The sequence below is a fragment of the Tripterygium wilfordii genome, chromosome 21, assembly GCF_013401445.1.
Source record: "Tripterygium wilfordii isolate XIE 37 chromosome 21, ASM1340144v1, whole genome shotgun sequence".
Classification (NCBI taxonomy): Eukaryota; Viridiplantae; Streptophyta; class Magnoliopsida; order Celastrales; family Celastraceae; genus Tripterygium; species Tripterygium wilfordii.
This window is the reverse complement of record NC_052252.1, coordinates 14,222,989-14,243,069: the sequence shown is the minus strand read 5'-3', so window position 1 is coordinate 14,243,069 and position 20,081 is coordinate 14,222,989. Positions and strand designations below refer to the sequence as shown.

Sequence of the window (20,081 nt, the reverse complement as noted above, 5' to 3'; positions counted from 1 at the left end):
GAACATGGACCCCACCCCCCGCAAAATGTATTTGGTACTCTTTGTATTATTGTGGCCCCACTACTGAAGTGAAGTGTAAACTGTAAAGAGAAACTGAATCTGAATTTGTATATTCTTTCTCTGTATTTGCAGACACTAACAAGCACAGAGAAAACAGAGAAGGAGAGAGGTTGGTGAGCAGATTGTTGCCTACACGTTCCTTGTTAGAGAGATGCACAAAATCTCTCTATACACATAAATCTTACTCCATTTATAGTTTTATATGTTCACTTAGCCACTTAGGGTCCTACACGGTCGGTTTTTTATATAAATTTAATCAACCAATTGATCGATTATTGTCAGCTTTTTCAGTTATGATTGGTTTTTCCATTGCTTCTTTTAAAAAATATTTAAATTTTTTTTAAAAAAAATTGACCAATCATTTCGATTATCAATCGGTTCAATTATGATTGGTAATTTTGAATAACCCTACATTCACTTGATGAAACTTGGAGCTTTGTGGGCCCACTGCCTCAAAATCTAACTCAGATACTTTAAAAAAAATTACCTTTTGTTTTTAGGAATTTGTATTGATCATTACTTTTTATTTATGAGATGGAATTTTCTAATTGTTAGTCTATTAAGGTAATTGACAAGATGCAATTAGTTCATTAAGATAATTAAGGACTTCCAACTTTTACATAGTAAAAGGAGTTTGGCAAGGAAACTAATTGATGGATAGGGCTGGAGAGAACTCTTAGTAAATCCATCCACTATGGTATGGGAAAGAATGGATAACTCCCCCAAAATCAAAATTCAGGCATGACAAGGAGACTGACATGGAAGTCTCTGATTGGTCAAAAAAATGATTCTTCAATGGAATTGGAAAACTGAGTTGGCCAGTTCACCTAAAAATGGTTACTCTTGATTGGGATTGGATGGTGAAGATGACCCATCATTCAACCAATCATTTCCTGAGAAAATCTTTCATGGAAAAAAAAAATTCATGGGAGGAAGTTGCAGCAGTCACTATGAAAGACAAAAACAGAGCATGCCAAGTATATGCATAGTTTGTTTTCACCTTCTTTGTTCTCAATTTGATTGAAATGGGATTGGAGACCTAGACAGTGCCAGCCAACCATATTATTTGTGTCATGGTCCCCAACCCATGAGCCATTGTAAATCCCATTACTCAGATTGTCCTAAACAGAGGTAATGGAACCCCCCACAAAAGTAATGAACGGCACTACTATAAAATGAGACTGGCCCATCCAATAATCCAAGACACTTTTTCATTAGTATTTTGGGTTTCATCCCCCTTGATTTTATGGTGACCAACCATCAAAGTCAAGATAGTTTGTGTAATCGGTGTTCATGTGTCCAATTCATGAAGCCAAGATTGACATTTTGTCTGCCTTTTTTTTTGTATTTTTTCGTTTAGTCAAATGTATTAAAGATTCAATTGTTCCCACGTTTTGTATTCCTAGTTTGTCCCCCCTAATCATTCTTAAACCTACAAGGTCATGTGTTGAATGAAAAAAGGGAAAAGATGCCAGCAATGAGAATTGTTAATTAACAAACATAATAAACTCTGTGGTTCCATATTATTACATAAATCCCCTGAAAATGAATACAGTATGGCAGTCCTTCAAAGAAAGAAAGAATCACTAATCAATAAACATAGAAAGAATCACTAATCAATAAACATCATAAACTCTCTGGGTGTGTATGCTTAAGCTGGAGATGATTAAGAAAAGCTGTTGTTGATTCAATCATAAGTAAGAAAATCTTGTTCCGATGGGGAAGTAAGTCACCGGAATCGGAGGATCTTTCCGGGACTTGTTTTTCTCTACTTTGGGCTTCTGAACTACCTGGTCTTTGCTTGGCTTGGTTTGTGTAGGATCCTCTGCTTCACAAGAAACCCTGTTACTGTTAGAAGCAGAAGAGAAACAACTGAAGAAGGTCGAGAGTGAAGCCATAGCTGTTGTGAGAGTTTGTAAATGATTGAATGATAAGTTCTTGATACTCCATCTCCTATACACGCATATATATAGGATTGAGAATTGTGTACAAGGAAGAAGAGAAGATGAATCAAAGGACAGGTGTTGATTTTCCTGGAATTATCTGGGTAGGAGAGCTGATTCTAGACATTATGAGTCACTTAGCATAATGGACCCTCTTCTTGTTGGTTAAGTTTCCTTGGAGGGCCAGAACAGGTCAAGAGAAGGAAATTGCAGTTGTCATTATCCAGAGTACTAGTCAAATTACCTACACAATCTGGAGATTAATATTCAATTGCGGTGGCGAGTATTTGTGAAGAATTGCAAATCACAGAAACAGCTTCCCTACGACGTGGGATTTGGACAACTCTTTTAAGAATTGTTGCTTTGGTTAACAATGTATGGGCTCTGCATATCTAAAGACTAAAGTTGACAACTCATGACAGAGAAACAACAGTTTAGGCCCACTTCTATAAACATGGGCCGAATAGCTTAGGCCCACTTCAACAAATTGGGAAGAGGTAACTAGGTAAGTTACAATCTTGTGTGTTAAAGCTAACAAATGCTCTCTCTTTCACTTTCGTGCATCAAACTGGATGCAGCAAGCGATGGCAAAAACTTGGAAGGCTAATTAGCTAGTTGCAGGACATAGAGGGGTCAGGGGTCCCCTGCTTTATGTAAGAGGGGTAAACATGGATGGTTTTTTAAAGAGAGAAAAAAGAATGATCCCCACAAATCATAATACAAATCACACTATCAAATGAAAACCAAAATGGCTTATAAATGTGAAGTGTATTATGTTCCAATGCTCAATTGAGAAGAAATGGTGACATGGTCAGTAATATTCATGGAAGGAAAGAAGGTTCCTTTGGAGGGAAGTATACTTGAAAATAAAGCAACAATTGAGTACAAAAAACAGAGGAAATAAGGAAAGAAATCCATAAACAGAGTTTGGTAAGCATTGATGCAGACAAGGTCCCCTGTTTTTCAGTCACAAATGGTCACGACAAAGCATCCCGTTTTCACTCACTTTTTCTCTTTTTTTATAATCCCTTTAACCCCCCACCACCATTGCCAATCATTTTAACGTTTTAAACCCATCCATACACTACTCATATCCAAACTGGTCAACTTCAAACAGTATTCCTTACGTACTGGTTTAATTCAGCTTGCTTGAAGAAGAGATAAATATAGCCATAAATTAAAAGCAGAACATAAATATCAAGTCAAAAGCAAAACAAAGAGAAAAAACAAAAGAGTACCTGCTCCCATTGAAAAAGCAAGAAAATATCCACGACTCGTCTTTGTAGTTTGTTTGTACTGTATCTAGTATCTACCAAAAGGCTCGCCAGATTGCGCGTATCTCGTCCCCCCCCCCCCCCCCCCGTCAAGGCACGCTTCCCAATAAAAACCAAATAGTGAGCAGGAAATGACTTATCTACCCCTATGTCTCCAATAATCCCATTAACATTCCCTTCACCAGTTCAGAGGACAAAACATCAAGAATACAGGAGGGTGCTCAGTATTGATTCTTCAATCGAAAATGGCCAAGACATCGGCTTCAGCAACGACGTCGTTTCCGTCGATAAAGCCTAGTGACTATGCCCACAGTCCTGTCCACTACGCCGTCGCATTGGGCGATCACACTACTCTGTCAAGACTTGTCTCTACCGTGCCTAAATTAGCTGATCCACCTCAGGTTATGACTGAGTCAGACTCACTGACTCAGGAGAGAGTAGCTGACCAGATCTCCGCTGTCTTAGACCGGCGGGATGTTCCCAACAGGGAGACGCCGCTCCACCTGGCGGTTCGACTCAATGACTCATTCGCCGTGAAAACACTCGCTGCTGCAGGAGCGGACGTGTCTCTTCAGAACTCCGCTGGGTGGAATCCTCTTCAGGAGGCTCTGTGTCGGAGGAACTCCGAAATTGCCTTGATTCTCCTCCGGCTCCATCACCGCTCCGCCTGGGCAAAGTGGCGCCGTCGCCTTCCTCGGGTGATTGCTGTGCTACGCAGGATGCGTGACTTCTACATGGAGATTTCATTCCATTTCGAGAGCTCTGTTATCCCCTTCGTTGGCAAGATCGCACCCTCTGACACATACAAGATCTGGAAGCGCGACGGTAATCTCCGTGCGGACACTTCATTAGCGGGCTTCGACGGTTTGAAAATCCAGCGAGCAGACCAGAGCTTCCTTTTCCTCGGAGACGGTGACCCCAGCCATAAAGTTCCCTCTGGCTCTCTACTTGTTCTCAATCACGACAATCGCAAGATTTTTGACGCGTTCGAGAACGCCGGAGCACCAATGAGCGAGTCGGACATTGCAGGATTTTGTGCTCAGACGAGTGTGTATCGGCCTGGTATGGATGTCACCAAAGCAGAACTGGTATCCAGAACCAACTGGAGGAGGCAAGAGAAGACCGAAAGTGTTGGCGAATGGAAAGCTAAGGTTTATGAAATCAACAATGTGGTGTTCAGTTTTAGGTCACGTAAAGTAACAAACAGCGAAAACGACGTCGCAGGGAGCGAGCAAGTGATTCCTTTAGAGCTCGACGAAGATGATGACGGGTTTCTGGTGGCAGAGAATCCGAGTTTCGGAGCTCCTGATAAGAGGAGACACAGTAGCTTTGTGAGGGAGGACAGGGAGTGGATTTCAGTAGGGAGGAAGAGTGTCGATATAATCCCCTGTTCTGCAGTTGCACGTCCGCCGCGAAGAGCTGCTGTGGCTGTGGCACCGGCCCCGCATTGCAAGGAGAAAGAGTACATAAGAAGTTTGCGGCCGTCCGTTTGGTTAACGGAGCAGTTTCCTTTGAAGACAGAGGAGTTACTGCCGTTGCTTGATATTTTAGCAAACAAAGTGAAGGCTTTGCGGAGGATGCGAGAGCTTCTCACCACCAAGTTTCCTCCGGGCACATTTCCGATTAAGGTAAGGGTAGTTTCGGAAATTTATTAAATTGTGGGGTTCTGCCTTCTAGATCTTTTTCTTTTGCCCTTTTGGGTCTTTTGATGCTCAAGCAAAGGGCTTACTTGAGCATTATGACGATGACAAAGCAGTCTTCTGGATCTTTTCTTAACCGTTTATAGGTCCTTCCTGATCCTACGGTGATCGGTTGTGGGACCCCGGATGATCCAAGGTTTTCCTTTTTTGTTCTCGGACAAGAGGGCCCCACTAAATAAACTTGGTCCCACTTAAATGAGGAGGTGACAAGATTGAGGACCAATCAACGGTTCAGTTTTGCTTTTGTGAAGGTCATAGGGTGGACAGTGGGACCCTGGCTGTTTATTGTAGCTGAAGATTGATTTTACTAAAGAGTTTGATTAACGGTACTGATTGACTTTTGATTTTTTGTGGTGGGGGCAGGTGGCTATACCGGTGGTTCCTACGGTTAGAGTGGTGGTTACATTCAGCAAGTTTGTAGAACTACAGCCAACTGAACAATTCTACACCCCCCTCTCCAGCCCCATCAGACAGAGCTGCTCAGAAGATGATCAACAAAAATCACACAATCGTTACTCATCATCCTCCTCGTCTTCGTCTTCATACACTTGGCTATGGCAAAACAACAGCCAATCTGTGTCTGGGAGCAAACAGCAGCAGCAGTTGGATCCTTTTGTTATACCAAGTGGATATAAGTGGACTAGCATTGAAGATAAATCAAACAAGATGAAGAAATCCAAGTCTACCAGGAAATCCAAGTGAATGCAATTCATAAACGAGGATATAGAAAGGAGAAAGTGAAAAACTTTGTGGTAGGAATGTAGAACAGTAGAAGGAATGTTCATGAATGAAGCTGCAAGTGTTTTACATCTGAATTTTGAAATACTGTGTAGATATTGCCCATCTGGTATTTCTCAATCAATTCGGTCAATTAAAGAGATGTTTGTGGGGGGATGGGACAACATTTGCACTGAAATGATCTACTGATAGACATCCATTTTTGCTCACTTTTTCTGAAGTTCCTTTTTATTTTGTTTTCATGGTCTGAATATGAAATGTTCGGTTGTAATCCGGCATCTGATTGCTGTGCCAAGACTTACATTCTCACTCTCCTCAGTCTGCACAATGTCAAGGCTCTATTCAAGTTTGAAGTCTGGATGTGGTTGATTATTCATTTTGGAGGTGAATTGATGCCATAGATATATCGAATTCGAGTGGAGTGAGGGTTCTTTCCAGATCATTATGAGCTTGGCTGCATAAAAAAAGAGTCTGCTTTGTTATGGATAAAAAGACATCAGTTGTGCTTCCATAGCCTTGTTCTTGAAGAATGTCCATTACTTAAATATCTCCAAAATGTTCTAATACACGTAGATTTAATTTAACGTTTTGAAACAATCTCCCCTAGCTTTGTGTAGCCGATCATCTTCTATTCTTCTTCATATTTTGCCAAAGCAATGAATGTGAGGGCACAAACTTACACTCTCAGAAGTTTTTCCCCAATATTCAGCTATGCTGCTATTTTCAGCTCGCCCGGTGAAACTGTGATATGTCTCAAAAAATTGCTCACCATTGGAACCATTGAAGATGTGCAGTGATTATGATAAACAATTCAAAGCCCTTTCCAGCACAACTCTTCTTTTTTCTTCTTGAATCTTCTTACTACTGGTACCAATACCAACCGGACTTCATATTCTGCCACGATTACTGAAAGAAGGTCAATTTCATTTTGCCAAATAAAGGGCAGTTTCAGGTATTGATTCTGAACCTTGTGAAACATAGTGGGTTGCCACAATAAAGAAAACATGGCTATACAAAGTAAGGATACAAGTTTGCTTAGCAGGAAAGGAACAAAATGAGTTGGCAAGTTCCTTTTAAAAAAGTGGAAAAATGGGGTAAACGACAGCCTATCCCACATGGTTGGCCCTTTTCCTTTATTTGGCTGAAATCTCTTCCTTCTCTTGGTCATTTGTTCCCCTCTCACTCAGTCATCAATTCTCCATCTAAGTCTGCCTAGTCATCTCAGCAAGGTAATCTCCATCTGCTTGTGAAATGCCTTAAATCTTTCTTTTATCTTGATGAAGTAGTATCAGATGAAATCTTGGCATGTTCTCGATCTCTTACTGTTTTAATTACGAAATCATTGTTCATGATTGATATCTATGATGTTTTTCTCTTATGTGGGCTATCATGGTTATTAAGTTCTTGAATATGTTCCCCAGAAAAACAAAAATCCAGTAAGGTTGAGAAACTATGGCTGCTGAGGCACCTAGCTGGGCTGATCAATGGGGTACCGGAGGTATTGGAGCCATGGAAGATGACAACACTACTTCCAAGCAAGACAGCAGCAGCAAGAAGACAGAAGCTAAAACTGGATTTGGAAAAGCCAAAGCAGCAGCATCAGTAGGAGCTCAGAAAATCATGAGTGGTACATCCAGTGGCTTCAAATGGGTCAAGAATCAATGCCAGAAAAAGGGTTCTTCCAAATGAATATATACATGAATTCCATCTTCCTCTTCTATCTTATGCTGAATCAAGATCTTCATATAGTCTATAGTCTCTCTCTATTGTCAAATTTAGATCCCACCCATGATCTCCTCTTTTCTTGTCTGTCCATTCTACCAGATTACAAAATATCAGAGCATTACTTGTGTTGCTGCAGAGTACTTTTCAGTTTTCAGGTTGAACCTTAAACAGAACAAGCACATTACATTCATGCACATCATCCATCATCTACAATCTTCATCAACTTCTTCCATAGAATAACTTTTAGCTAAAATGTCATCACATCACAAACAAACCAAGTGAATTGGCATTCTTATCCATAATGTCATTTTCATTCAAGGATTGTGTTCACTGACTGGATCAGTTGTCATTTCAAAATTGTCGTAGAATGTACGGCAAAAAAAGATAAGTTTCACTCTGTCGATATTGCTTTCGAACGAATCCATAAACCAATCTCAACTGCGCTACTTCTGGCAACAAGAAACTAATAAAGATTTACATCCAAAACGCAATAGAAAACACCTGCCTGTGACCAGAGAAGTGGGAGACGAATAGACAACTAATTTCTTAAAAATAATGACAAACGCAAAATCCAAAGGACAATGAGTAACACTTCATTCATTCAATTCCAATAAGAGGCCAAATTAAAACCCCAGGACTTAAAAAAAAAAAAAAGAAGATTAGATCATTTACTGAAACAGACTGCTGAGAATTTACACCTTTCTGGTTCTATTTAGTTATATCATAGCTCTTAAAGATTCCCGAAGGTGTTCTCTCCACTGTAAGTCATGTAAACGAAACCATCTTCGTCCTTGTTTTCATCATAAATTGCAGACATCAATGCAGCTGTAACAACAGAAGAATATCAGGAAAAAAAACGCGAAAATAAAATTTTACCTCCAAAATATGATAGAAGTCAACTCACCAGTTGGAGGTAGAGTGTTCTTCACAAAGACAAAAATAGCCTTTTCAGCACTGAGCTTGATCCTTTTCCGAACAACATAAACAAATTGGCCGACGGTTAAATCAGCAGGAACAAGATACCTGAATACAAAACAAATAAGTGAGTATCCGCAGGAAAAACCTTCTCTTCATAATGCATTAATCTGGGTTGATGACGTTTTCCAATGCCCTGGCCATTAGATTACAAGACGTTTCAAATAAATGAAAAACAATCAGTTTATGTGCAAAGTAAACTGATAGTGCTTCTAAAAGACATGCAATTGAGGGATTTAACTACCCAACAGTATCAAGTGAACTTAAGCCTTAAGGACACAATTGAAGTGTCTCACATACAGCAGTTGTTGAACAAAATGCAAATTACTTCAGCAACTACATACATACCACATTACCACCCCATTTTAAGTATGAAATTAACTTTAAAAAGGACAAAGAGAAATACAAATTAAAGCAACATCTGATTTGTATGCAACTTTATCAGGCACGTCATTAATATCATGATAACATCCTCAAATTAAAGCAAAAATATAGAAAAAAAAGAACACCATGCTGAACATTAACTCTAAACTTGGGATCTACTAATTAATTTAGCAGGGGTTAACCCCACACAGAGGGTAGTGACAACACTAAAAGTCTAAAACCAGTATAACAACTTTTGGAAACCATTAAAACATAAAGATTAAATCCTAATCACATGCCATGAATGAATATACATAACTTAAGAGAAGAGAAGAGAAGTAAAACTAACTTCTTTTTGTCGATGTCAGGAACATCACTCTTCTCAGCCTTTTCAACAATCACCTGCATTGAAGACCTCCATTAGACAGAAACAATGAAAATCTATATTGGTACAGAGGATTCTTACAGGTATTCTATCAGGATATTTCTCTCTAATGCGAGCAGCTTCAGCTTGTCTCCTCTCTGTAATGTCGGAGACCAGAAGTCAAAAGAAAAAAAAGAAAAAGGTAAAGGCATATAATATTAGCCCAACAGAAAGTCAAGACACATACAATATTTCATGAATGAGATAGTGTGAGAAAGCAAAGGATAGTAACAACATCCATATCAAGAACAAATATAATTATCAGCACATAATCCAAATGTATAGGCAACAAAAGTGGTTTCATTTACCTAAACTTCTATATTAAAAATTCCACCATCTTTCTTCTTTCTCAGAATTCATCAAATTGCTACTTAGTATCAACAAATAACTTTAAACGATGCAGAAAAGAAAATAGAAATCTCAGTGTTCTTATGCAAGTTTGCTTCAGGCAAAAAAAACACTTTCTCCCTGGCAAAACACATATCACTAGGAAACCCAACCTTTATAGAGGGCTACCAAGAAGGTGAAACCCAAAGAACAAGGGCGCAATAAGATATTAAACAGAAACCTTGAAAAAGAAACTGCATTAAGTTAAAAACAAGGCTAATTACATCTAAAAAGTTGTTACAAGTCAGGAAAGAAAACTAAGCATGAATTCAATCAACTAGAAAAGAAAAAAAAAACCCAATCAAGCAAGGTATTCAACTAAGCATAATCCAATCTAAAGAACCCTCCGTTTCAAAAATCTACAAAAATTACAATCGAACATTCCAAGCAACAACTTCGGAGATTTTTTCTACCAAAGAGGCATTTGCATTGTTTGGATGCGCAAATCTTCATAACCCTAACGACTAACAGTAAATAAGATAATCCAGGAGCACCCAAAAATTCAATAATTTCACAAGATCTAATGCACCAAATATATAAGAGAAGTGACAATTCAATTAAGAAAAAGGAAAGAAGAAAAAGATAGAAAGAAAACATACCCAATGGATGTTCGAGCTTGAAGGAGCTTTTGGCCATGGCGAGACTTGCACGACACTCTGCGAAATTCAACAACGGAAAAATCAGAACCCAACCAAACCCACCAAATCCTCCCTCACCCAATACCACAAAATAACAAATCCCGAAATCAAGAAAACAGAAGACCAAAAAAAACAACAGACGTACGCAACAAAGAAGACGACATACCCAACACGAAAGCAAGAAACTTTGATTAAGCAATTAGGGTTCCAAGAATTGAGCTTGGTTGATTGATCAATCGATCAAGGAAAGAGAACTTTAAAGGGGGCGGAGAGAGAAAACATAGAGAATTGTTTTAAATAGGATTAGCTTAATAGGGGTACCCTTTAGATTCCAACACGAAACCTATACTTGCAGTTTTTGTATATTTATCGGCCAGTTGCCTGTGATTCAAGGAAACTCCTTTTGTGATCGTCCGTCCTCGCAAGCATAACCACCTCTATCTGACGAGATCCAGGGGTATCGGTAGAAAAAAATTGTTCCATTCTAATGACCGAATTTATCTAACCTGATTAAATTAAATTTTGAGATAAGTTATATCTTCAAAATTCGGATTTAAACATAAAAATAATTTCAATTTAAAATTGAATTTGCGTCCGAACAAATAAATTTTCTCTAGTTTATTTGTCCGGATTGAGTTGTTATCTGATTAATTTGTTCAGATTTAAATAAATTCAGATTTGATCAATTAAATACATCTGAAATTCAAAATATATTAGAGTTCAGACAAGTAAATATTTCTGAAACGTTGATGTTGTACGACTCGGAACTGATTTTTTTTGCCACCTCCATATACGGACTCGACGGTTCGGGTCTGGGTTTGGTCTCCAACAGAACCGAAACCTGTCGGCCTTTCTAAAGAAGCTTACGCAATGGCCCAAAAGTGTTCATATATAGGCCCAATTTGATACCTAAAGGCTAAAACCCAACACTTCTGAGCTTCTGGTTCAGGACAGCAATGGCGACCAAAACCCTAATCAGAAATGGAGCTTCATTGATAACCCGATTTATGTCGAATCCAAATGTATGCCAACGCAAGAATTCAAGTCTCGGGATAGTTTCTCAGGGTATCGGAGTTACTCCTCAGCTATTTCCTTGTCTTTCGAACCTCCGTGACTCTATCCAATTGGCCCACAGTGAGATCGATTTGCTCCAGAAAGTTGGCAATGAAGGGTTTTTGTATCCCTGCGGCCTACCTTCTCTTCGCTTCTTCTTGCCTGACGGTAGTCTCTCTCTACACGCACATAGTTGTCGTAGTTTGACCGCAATTCTATTAGACACAGTTTCTTCTAGCTTTTTAGTCGTCCAAGCATGTTCAATGTTTCATATGTTTTTCCATATCGATTGAATGAACTGTTCCAGTAAACTTTGTTTTGAGGCTTTGGAATGAGCATTCTGATATCCTCATTTAGTGTTTTTTAGGTTCCGTTTTTGCTAGTAAGGTACCGCCTCAATTAGGTGGCTGAGGTTGTGACCCAAACTCAAAGCTTGTGGCTGCCAGGAGAGTTGTCGATGTAGGGTCTTGGGATCAAATAGGTGACTAGAGGCATGATGTTGGCTTTGGGATTAAGTGGTTTTCTTTGAATTTTTGTGTGATTTCTAATACTTCCGTGGTTTTGCACACTTAAGCCGAAGCTTTTAGGCTTTCCAAATGAAAAAGGTGTCAAAAGAATAAATTCTTTATCAATAGGTTTGGGAAAGGTTTTTGTACTTGATTCTTGTGTAGCATGTGGAATTTTTGAATTTGCAGGATATGTTTAAGTTGATGATCTACCTGAGTGTGGTGTTATACACTTATACAAATTTTGACTGATGTAATTGATGAAACCCAAATGGTCTTACCCATTTGAGTTTAACAGAGTAACATATTTTATTCTGATTTCCGACAAGTGTTTGTGTTTAGTTTTCTATGTGGCATTAAAAGGAGAGCAATTTGGTGTATGCCTATTGATAAAATTCAATTGCAAGAGTTTATGGAATAATTGGCAAGGCACCGGGGGTGTGGGTGTAACCTGTAATAAAGTTGGCATTTCAAATCTAGGACTGATTGTTTCAGATTAAATCGTGCCTTTTTATATTATTCCTGAGGCAGTTCCTTCAATCACTTATGTGTAGTGACTTTAAGGACTAGCAGGGGGTATGTTCTTGCATTTTGATGACTTTGATATCGTTCAAGGATTTTTCTGTAAGAGTACAAAGGAAAAGGAACTTTCGGTGAAACTGCGAAGGACAAAGAATAAGCAAACCCAGTTTGGTATTAGCAAATTGGGCATTGGAAGTTAACTGAGACAACCTAACTACGGTAGTAGTTGCTCAATGACACCTGATCTCTCAACGATTTAGGGAACAGCTTGCAGGGGTCTGATTAATGAGTCAGTCATGATACCATTTGTTTCATGTTGTTTTTGATTTCTGTATGACTCGTGTCTTTTGTTTTGTAGGAGATTCGTCAAGTGAGCCAATGATCTTATTTCCCAAAAGGACATACCAACCTAGCCATGTAAGGCGTAAGAGAACACATGGATTCTTTGCACGGTACCTCCCCCATCTCTTGTGTCTATGTTTGTTCTTTCTTTTGTGGATGAAGATATGCGATTGTGGCGACTCTCATGGTTAATTCTCTATTATGAATGAACAGCAAGGCAACTAAGGGTGGTCGGAGAGTCATTGCTCGAAGGATAGCTAAAGGCCGGTCAAGAATTACAGCTTAGGTTCACTATCTCATGATTGAACCAATTTCGTAAGCTGCCGCCTTAGCAAGACGACTAAGCAAGCTGAAGATAGTCTGGTTTCTTTTTCGTTTTTTATTTTTGATGGTTGGTTTGCCACCAATGCCTTGTAGGAAATTTAAATGCTGTGTGATCGCCAGATATTTTCTTTAGTCAATTAACTCTACTTAGCTGAAAGAGTTCTTATGCCACTCAGAATATAGTGCCAATATTTGGTGCTCCATGGTTTTTGGTTCCATGTCCATTCTAATTACTTGATGCCCTAATAACTAGTGTGAAATAATATGTGATAGATGCGATGGTGATTTACTCCTTTATTGCTGCAATCGATTGACAGATGACAACCAAATGATCAGGGGTTTGGCAAGCTCTCTCATTTAGTTCTTGTATGATGAACACGAAACTGAATGTCATCTTGTTCTGTGCATATGATGTAGCATTGCACAGCCCAAAGAAAGGCTTATGCTTTCAAGGAGAAGATGAACTTTATTACCATTCTATGCCTGAGTTGGGATTTCATGTGGAAAACATTCATTAAAGTGGGCCTTTTTGTAAACCTAGATACAGGGTAAGAGGAAAACGATGCCCAGGGAAAAAACAGAAAATAATTAAACAGGGTGATTGGGCATTGACCATGGACAGATGGACATATGAGGACAGGAGTAGGTTTGGTAGGGCTGTGGAGACAAGTTAGGTTATTGTCTTTGCCCTTGCTACCTTCTTTATTAATTATAGTTTTTATTACTTTTTCCAGTCTTTACCAAATAATCTATTTCAAATATACAGTAGAATAGATGATTCCCCATCTTTGCATATATCACAAAACAAAATATTAGTTACGATTTTGGCTGAATCTACAGTAAAATCTTTATAAAATCCTTATATGTGCAGTTTCCATCTCCATTAATACAAGCCCCCTGCTTTCTAAGGGTGATGCAATTATACTGTTTATTATTGTGGATTCCTGTGAGGAGACTTCAATGCCAATGCCATAGTGGGAAGCTCATATTCTGTTGAACAAACGACTAGTTTTGAATTCTTGTCACTTAGGAATTGCTTCAAGGCAGAGAGAGAGAGGGTTTCATTCATTTTAGTTTTCAAACAGTTCTTCCTCTCTCAGGGTTGGGGGGCAGGTTTCCGACACTGAAAAGAGATAATTTAATGCACACATATAATGTTTACAGAGATTTAGACTAGTGAATGGTGAGCCAATTGGGATATCCATGATTCAAAATGTAGGGATCCCCACATATGTTCCAACTCCACTTTTGTTTGCCATGACTTCTTTGGTCATTAACCCACCTAATCCAATCTCCTTCTTTTCCACTAATCTCATAAAAAAATTGAGAGCCAACGCACAAAAAGATTAGCATAATTCTTATGGGAAAAGGGTCTCTATATTGATCAATCCATCCATCAAATCATGATGCAAAGGAGGGCTTCTAATAAGAACAGGAGGAATTTGCTTTACATTGAATTCTACTGGAAAAAATAATTTTCTTGACAGATGGGTCTGAATTTGCAATTGACATGGCATGCATTTAATGTCTTATATATATGTAGAGTAGTCCTTTCTGGTGCAGACTGAACTGTTGCTTCTATTAAGCTAAGTCTCTTAAGTTGTATATTTTTTAGATGCAGTTGCAGCAACTGCTGAATTGTCTTTCTATCCCAAAGACCTAAATAGCACAGTACAGATACAGAACACTCACGAGGCCAGTGTGAAGGTCATTATTATGGCATTCTACTCTCCAAAACTACAGAGAGACTGGTTAGGGTTTATGTTCACTGCTCACAACAATGTCATTTTCAAGAAAACAAGGTGTGACAGGTAAGGAAAATTATCATGACTATGAAGATTAACCAAGAGGACCTCCTCCTCTTTTCTTTTTTTTCCCTCTCCATAGAAATTCAAATGGTGGTGACAGGAGGCAGCATTCCAACATGCCCTCTATAACCTCATAAGTACACAAAGTTGAAAGCTCATGAGGCCTGAGGGGTTCTTGCCTCAGAGAACCTTTTTTCCAATGTTTGTATTGCTTCAAATTTAATATACCCATGTCCTTTTTGCTGTTGGGTTGGTAGCTAATTCAATGCCAGCATCTTCAAGGCCCCTTCTCTCTCTCTCTCTCTCTCTCTCTATATTAGTCTCATTCAAATATGAGAACCCCAAATGACATTTCTGATATCTTCACAAAATTCCTTCTTCTCCACCTCTCTCTGTAGTTTCTTCCTCTGCTGTCTTCCTATTATCATTGTCTCATCATCTGCCTGACTGCCTTTGTGCATATACATACATGTTTATCTCCATTTTTCAATGTTGTAGCTATATGTTAAATTATATTACTCTTTTACAAACAAGAGGAACGAGATATTGGTGCGGTTCAATCAGAGAGCAGCGCTTCTAGCTTGAAGTTCTATTATTTGATTGAGCCGTGCCAATATCACGTTTTATCAATTGCTTCTGATGCTTGACACTTTTCTTTATTGTGTCTGATAAACAATAGATTCATCAGGTCTCTTCTTCTGGTTTGAGTTTAGTTTGCCTGGACAGTATTCTTGTGCTTGGGAGTATCAGATTCTGTGTTTTCTTCTGTTTTTTTTTCTTGTGCAGGTTCTCCAACCTCTTTGGCTAGGCATGATTTGCAATGCATGGGAAATCTGCACACAATCTGTCCTTGCTCCACTACAAGCTCCATAGCAGCAAGAGCCTTGTGTATAGCTTTGATGCACCTTTCAGGGTTCATTTCTATGTTGTTAATGGAGTGTTGTGGGACAGGTAAGGGTAGATTTAGGGCAGAAATTGATTTTCTGTGTATTAGTTGCTGATACTGTATGTAAAAGGTCCACTACTTTCCACTTTTCTCTTTTTCTTTGACAAAATGGTATGGTTAGGTGCAAGATTCTGTTTCATTTTTCTCATTATTAAGAACTTTCCTTTACATATTAAAATCCAACACTTTCCAAAAGAAGCATTTTACAGACTCATCAAGACATCTTTCTGGTAAGATTAGATCCCTACCATTCAAACAGTATGAGCTATAGAGCAATAAAAAATTATGGTTACAGTAACATGCAGAAGGAATCAAAAGCATGAAGAAAAGAAAAAAAAAAAAAAACCCTTTGTAATCATTTAATAAGAGCATAATACATATTTATGCTGTAATATTATGTTTTTAAGTAGGAAAAGCAGAAATAAAAAGTACAGTAGCGATTATAATGATATCAGTGGTCATGGCCAGAGAACCTTCAATACAGCCCTCCAACCATTCAAAGAATGGATTGTTACAGACTTTGTTGTTCTCTCAAAGTACCTTCTGCACAAGGCCTCTATCTTCTCAGTCCTCTATAATTACAGTCATATGTTTTGGCACTACATACAAAGTCCATTGTTCTTAGAAACTGGTATGCCATAGCGCATTCTTGTTCTCACCGCAGTTCTCATGAACGTCCATAATCCTCTCCACAGACCGGCAAATCCCACTGCATTTCCAGTCAAATGAAGCAACACAATAGTTGCCTGCCTGCGCCCTCCATTCACACTCTGCAGGAGGAAATACCATGAACGTTAATGCTGCTCAGTAAGAAAAAGAAAATCCATCAACATTATGATTTCAAGAATCATCACAATATACGACGTTTTTAATCATCCAAGTGATAACTTTTAATAATGTGGATGCACTTTGGTCCAAATTGGCAATTTACTCGATATTTCAATTGAAAAAAAAAACCAGAGAAACAAGCACGAGGTTACTCAGATGTCACGATTCATTCACGCCTAATGAAGAATAATTTTCATGTACATGGATAGCTAGATAAAAACTTGGACAAAATTTTTGAATTCAAAAAGAAAAATGGCTTATAGCAGTATTTATAACAATCACAAGTGCTTATGCGCATACCTCCTCGTGTAGAACAACAGAAACTCCTGTCATCCACATGTTCAACATCTAAACCAATAAACCAAGATCCCAGTGAAACATCTTCGTTGGCATATTTGTGCAGCAAATTCCTGTAACATCGGAACGTAAACTTACCATCAGAAACGGTCCAATTTAAGAATTTACAGAGAAATTCTTAATAGATACACCTTGGAGAGCAAGCTTAAATAGATCTGCAACCTCTTGAACTTCAAAACTGAATGTGCAACCTAAACTATAACATCTCAGTTTCAGTTCCTAAATGGATTAAGATGCAATCTTGTTTACGCGTCTCCTCAGCCAATTATCACAGGTTTACTCATTTCCTCCCTGTTAAGCATAAAAAGTAGAATTTTGTAGAAACTTACTGATTTATCGATATATAAGTGGCCAAGTCTTTAGATATTGCATATAATTGTCCTGTAGCATGACGAAAATACTTGTTTCCCACCTCACCAAACTTCCAGTACTCTGGTTCGTGGTATTTTACTCCCCTGTTACAAGGAAAATACTCTTCAAAATAAGCCCTTGTCAGTATTCAGCCAAAAGAATGAATTGTAATTTGTAAACAACTCACGTCCTAGCAAGTACTGGTCCAGACTTCATGCAACCTATATACACCCGGGGTTTATTACGGTGTTCAGCCAAAGTCCTCCCAAGCGTTGCTATCATAAATTCAAGGGAAATGAACTCAATGAGTCAAAGCTGAGATACTAAGCAATAGAAAAGATAACAACCTATCAGCCATCATTCTCACGATTAAGGCCTTAATAAAGACAATTGTCTGATTTAACACATGCCTCTTAAGAACCAACCCAATAATTAGTTTTGATAGTCAGCTATTTCACTTTTCACTATTCTTCATCATTTCAAGAACGAAAAAAAGAAAAAGAAAAGAAATAAATGATAGTTGATATTGCTTGGAATCTGAAAATATTCACAAACAAATCTGCCTTTTTACCTGAGAAAATCGATTGATACTCATCTGAAAGAAACTACACTATTAACATGATCAGAATGCAAGGAGAAGGAAGTGAAATACCTATATTTACGTGAACATCGTCATCAACTTTGATGTAATACTCTGCATCCCATAACTTGACAGCAGTAGCAAAATAAATCTTTGTCTTGGCTGATAATTCCAAGTAGCCCTCAACATGATCCTACTTACAATGAGAGAAAAGTCACAAGTGTATACCAATTAAATGTTTCTTTCGATCCACTTTCACATGATCCAAAAGTTAATGAAGAATGAAGTTTTATAGAGTAACAGCATCAAAGGGACAGGAAAAGAGAATAACCAGCCTCAAGAAGTCTCCGTGAACTTGTTCCTCTGCTTCAACGGCTTTATCAAGAATTCCACCAGATGTTGAACTGCATAAGAAAGGCCAAAGGTTAATATTCACTCTGGTTCATATCCACAAGTTCCATGTTTAGTAAGGGAAGTGACAAAATTTATGACATTATTGGAGAACATTAGTATAATATATTAGGATAGCATCAGCAAATATAATTAACATAAAGAGGTATATAAAATATCACCTATGACCTATGACAAATCGAATGATTATACCCTTCTCTTTTTCCAATTGCTTTAATTTTTCACCTGTAAAATGTTTGTAGCGAGAATGTATTAACCATCCATCTAAGACAATAATTATTCAGAACGAAACACAAGGACGAAAGCAAAATTGTATAACAATGGAACCAGTTAAACCACCTTGAGGCATCCAAGTAGCCCGAACTGAGTCTCTCCTTTTCCGGCTACTAAAAGCTGTGTTAATACCCACAACCATTAAGTATTTTCTTTTCGAATTTTCCTCAGCAGGAGAGGCATTCGACTTAAGCTCATGCTCTGTCCTGACAGCAGCTAATTTCATCTCTAAACTGGAAATTTTGCTTTCCAGTGCACTGTATAAACACATAGCAAGGAGTTGTACATACAGTTTATTTGAAACAACACAAAATATTACAGGTCTGGAAAGAGCAATCAACAGAACTTACTCAATGTTTTGCTGGGTATGTGCTTCTTCTCCTAGACTTTCATTCAATTTTCTCTGCACAACCTTCAAAAGGTCGAGAAAGGAAGCAAAGATTGTAACTAACATGCAACAGCGCAATGTGTTTGTCATGAAGTGGAGCAGTAATATGAAGCGACAAGTAGGATAATTGAAGAAAACATTACTTCCCATTAAACAAATTATATTGCAAGACCAGGATTTTGATGCAAGGATATGAAGCAGTTAAATTCGATGAAGTTCTGAACATAGATTGAAAAAGTGTCCCAATAATCCTGAAAAGTACTTAAATTACAGCTCACAAACTGATCAACTTAAATTATGATTGATTCACTTACATGTTTCTGATTGCAGGATTCGGGTTTCGAGTTTATTTGTTGTATGTTGATACTAGATGATTTTCCATCAACTTTAGCTTCTGGAACTGTCCACATCCTGCACAAAGTTTCTTGATTAACAAAGCATGCAGAAAGTAGTAAAATTGAACCATCTTGACATGCAACTTCAACATTTTTTTTGCCTCATACAATAGCATGGAAGATAGGGAACCCCATTTGAATCTATAGATACCAAAATTCGACAACGGAAGCAGAAAAAAGAGAGCATGGAATCAGCATTCCTTAAATCAGTAAAACCCACCCACCAGATACCAACCAAGTACCAAGTTCAGAAGAAAAATAGAGCACCCATTAAAACCAGATAAATAGATACAGCCACAACAACCTCTTCAAATGTCTCTCCCAAAAGGGCCAAAACCGGACCTAATCATGAAAATGACTTGACACCCACTTGCAATAACAGAGAATTTAGTGAACACAGCCATCAAAAGTGGCAAAACAAAACAAAAAGGAAAAAAGAAAAATCGAAACCAAGTAATCAGAAGTACCTGTTAGTGAAGACCATTCCAGCGCAGAAGCTGGCAAGGCAAAACAGAAGCGCCCAGTTCCTTGAAATGACACTCCTTGAAGTAAATTCTACTCTGCTCTTCACAGTCATTTTCTTCTATTCTCAACTCTCACTCAAATGACTCCTACAAATATCACTTCCCAACAGTTTGAGCAAAAGAAAGCAGAGTCCCAGAAACCCCCAGATTAAAGAATTGATCTTTTAGAGAAAGACAACAACTTTGTCTGTCTGGGCTAGACACACACTCGCTCTTTTCCCTCCTTTTGGGAGGACGAGAGATTAG

General features: G+C 38.3%; 4 protein-coding genes across 5 annotated transcripts; 2 read left to right on the top strand and 2 right to left on the bottom strand.

The window, feature by feature from the left end:
- Positions 1 to 3,363: 3,363 nt before the first annotated feature.
- LOC119988685 (ankyrin repeat domain-containing protein 13C-like) lies at positions 3,364 to 5,881 on the top strand. The gene is made up of 2 exons (XM_038833818.1): positions 3,364 to 4,905; positions 5,341 to 5,881. Exons 1-2 carry the CDS (start codon positions 3,523 to 3,525, stop codon positions 5,677 to 5,679), a joined length of 1,722 nt encoding a protein of 573 aa, XP_038689746.1. The 5' UTR covers positions 3,364 to 3,522; the 3' UTR covers positions 5,680 to 5,881.
- Positions 5,882 to 8,009: 2,128 nt separating this feature from the next.
- On the bottom strand, positions 8,010 to 10,691 carry LOC119988688 (autophagy-related protein 8C). 2 transcript variants are annotated; one of them, XM_038833824.1, is made up of 6 exons: positions 10,549 to 10,691; positions 10,189 to 10,245; positions 9,245 to 9,300; positions 9,128 to 9,180; positions 8,345 to 8,463; positions 8,010 to 8,265 (listed from the first exon to the last, which is right to left on the bottom strand). In XM_038833824.1, exons 2-6 carry the CDS (start codon positions 10,223 to 10,225, stop codon positions 8,171 to 8,173), a joined length of 360 nt encoding a protein of 119 aa, XP_038689752.1. In that variant the 5' UTR covers positions 10,226 to 10,245; positions 10,549 to 10,691; the 3' UTR covers positions 8,010 to 8,170. The 2 variants fall into 2 exon arrangements, with proteins under 2 accessions (XP_038689752.1, XP_038689750.1); XM_038833822.1 differs by having other exon boundaries at positions 10,394 to 10,674.
- Positions 10,692 to 11,141: 450 nt separating this feature from the next.
- Positions 11,142 to 13,263, top strand: LOC119988497. The gene is made up of 3 exons (XM_038833556.1): positions 11,142 to 11,448; positions 12,667 to 12,760; positions 12,864 to 13,263. Exons 1-3 carry the CDS (start codon positions 11,184 to 11,186, stop codon positions 12,934 to 12,936), a joined length of 432 nt encoding a protein of 143 aa, XP_038689484.1. The 5' UTR covers positions 11,142 to 11,183; the 3' UTR covers positions 12,937 to 13,263.
- Positions 13,264 to 16,091: 2,828 nt separating this feature from the next.
- LOC119989771 (probable beta-1,3-galactosyltransferase 2) lies at positions 16,092 to 20,051 on the bottom strand. Its single transcript, XM_038835467.1, has 11 exons — positions 19,779 to 20,051; positions 19,231 to 19,327; positions 18,879 to 18,940; positions 18,595 to 18,785; positions 18,417 to 18,480; positions 18,176 to 18,248; positions 17,917 to 18,037; positions 17,452 to 17,539; positions 17,243 to 17,368; positions 16,857 to 16,966; positions 16,092 to 16,498 (listed from the first exon to the last, which is right to left on the bottom strand). Exons 1-11 carry the CDS (start codon positions 19,886 to 19,888, stop codon positions 16,350 to 16,352), a joined length of 1,191 nt encoding a protein of 396 aa, XP_038691395.1. The 5' UTR covers positions 19,889 to 20,051; the 3' UTR covers positions 16,092 to 16,349.
- Between the last annotated feature and the right edge of the window lie 30 nt (positions 20,052 to 20,081).

Excerpts from the sequence above, each read along its gene's own strand:
- LOC119988685 (XM_038833818.1), top strand. The coding sequence starts at position 3,523 with ATGGCCAAGACATCGGCTTCAGCAACGACGTCGTTTCCGTCGATAAAG. Across the intron at positions 4,906-5,340 it reads CGGGCACATTTCCGATTAAG|GTGGCTATACCGGTGGTTCC; the intron begins GTAAGGGTAGTT and ends TGGTGGGGGCAG.
- LOC119988688 (XM_038833824.1), bottom strand. The coding sequence starts at position 10,225 with ATGGCCAAAAGCTCCTTCAAGCTCGAACATCCATTGG. Across the intron at positions 8,464-9,127 it reads CCTGACATCGACAAAAAGAA|GTATCTTGTTCCTGCTGATT; the intron begins GTTAGTTTTACT and ends TTTTGTATTCAG. Across the intron at positions 8,266-8,344 it reads GAACACTCTACCTCCAACTG|CTGCATTGATGTCTGCAATT; the intron begins GTGAGTTGACTT and ends CTGTTGTTACAG.
- LOC119988497 (XM_038833556.1), top strand. The coding sequence starts at position 11,184 with ATGGCGACCAAAACCCTAATCAGAAATGGAGCTTCATTGATAACCCGA. Across the intron at positions 11,449-12,666 it reads TCGCTTCTTCTTGCCTGACG|GAGATTCGTCAAGTGAGCCA; the intron begins GTAGTCTCTCTC and ends TTTGTTTTGTAG. Across the intron at positions 12,761-12,863 it reads ACACATGGATTCTTTGCACG|CAAGGCAACTAAGGGTGGTC; the intron begins GTACCTCCCCCA and ends ATGAATGAACAG.
- LOC119989771 (XM_038835467.1), bottom strand. The coding sequence starts at position 19,888 with ATGACTGTGAAGAGCAGAGTAGAATTTACTTCAAGGAGTGTCATTTCA. Across the intron at positions 19,328-19,778 it reads GGAATGGTCTTCACTAACAG|GATGTGGACAGTTCCAGAAG; the intron begins GTACTTCTGATT and ends AACTTTGTGCAG. Across the intron at positions 18,249-18,416 it reads CGATTTGTCATAGGTCATAG|TTCAACATCTGGTGGAATTC; the intron begins GTGATATTTTAT and ends TTTCTTATGCAG.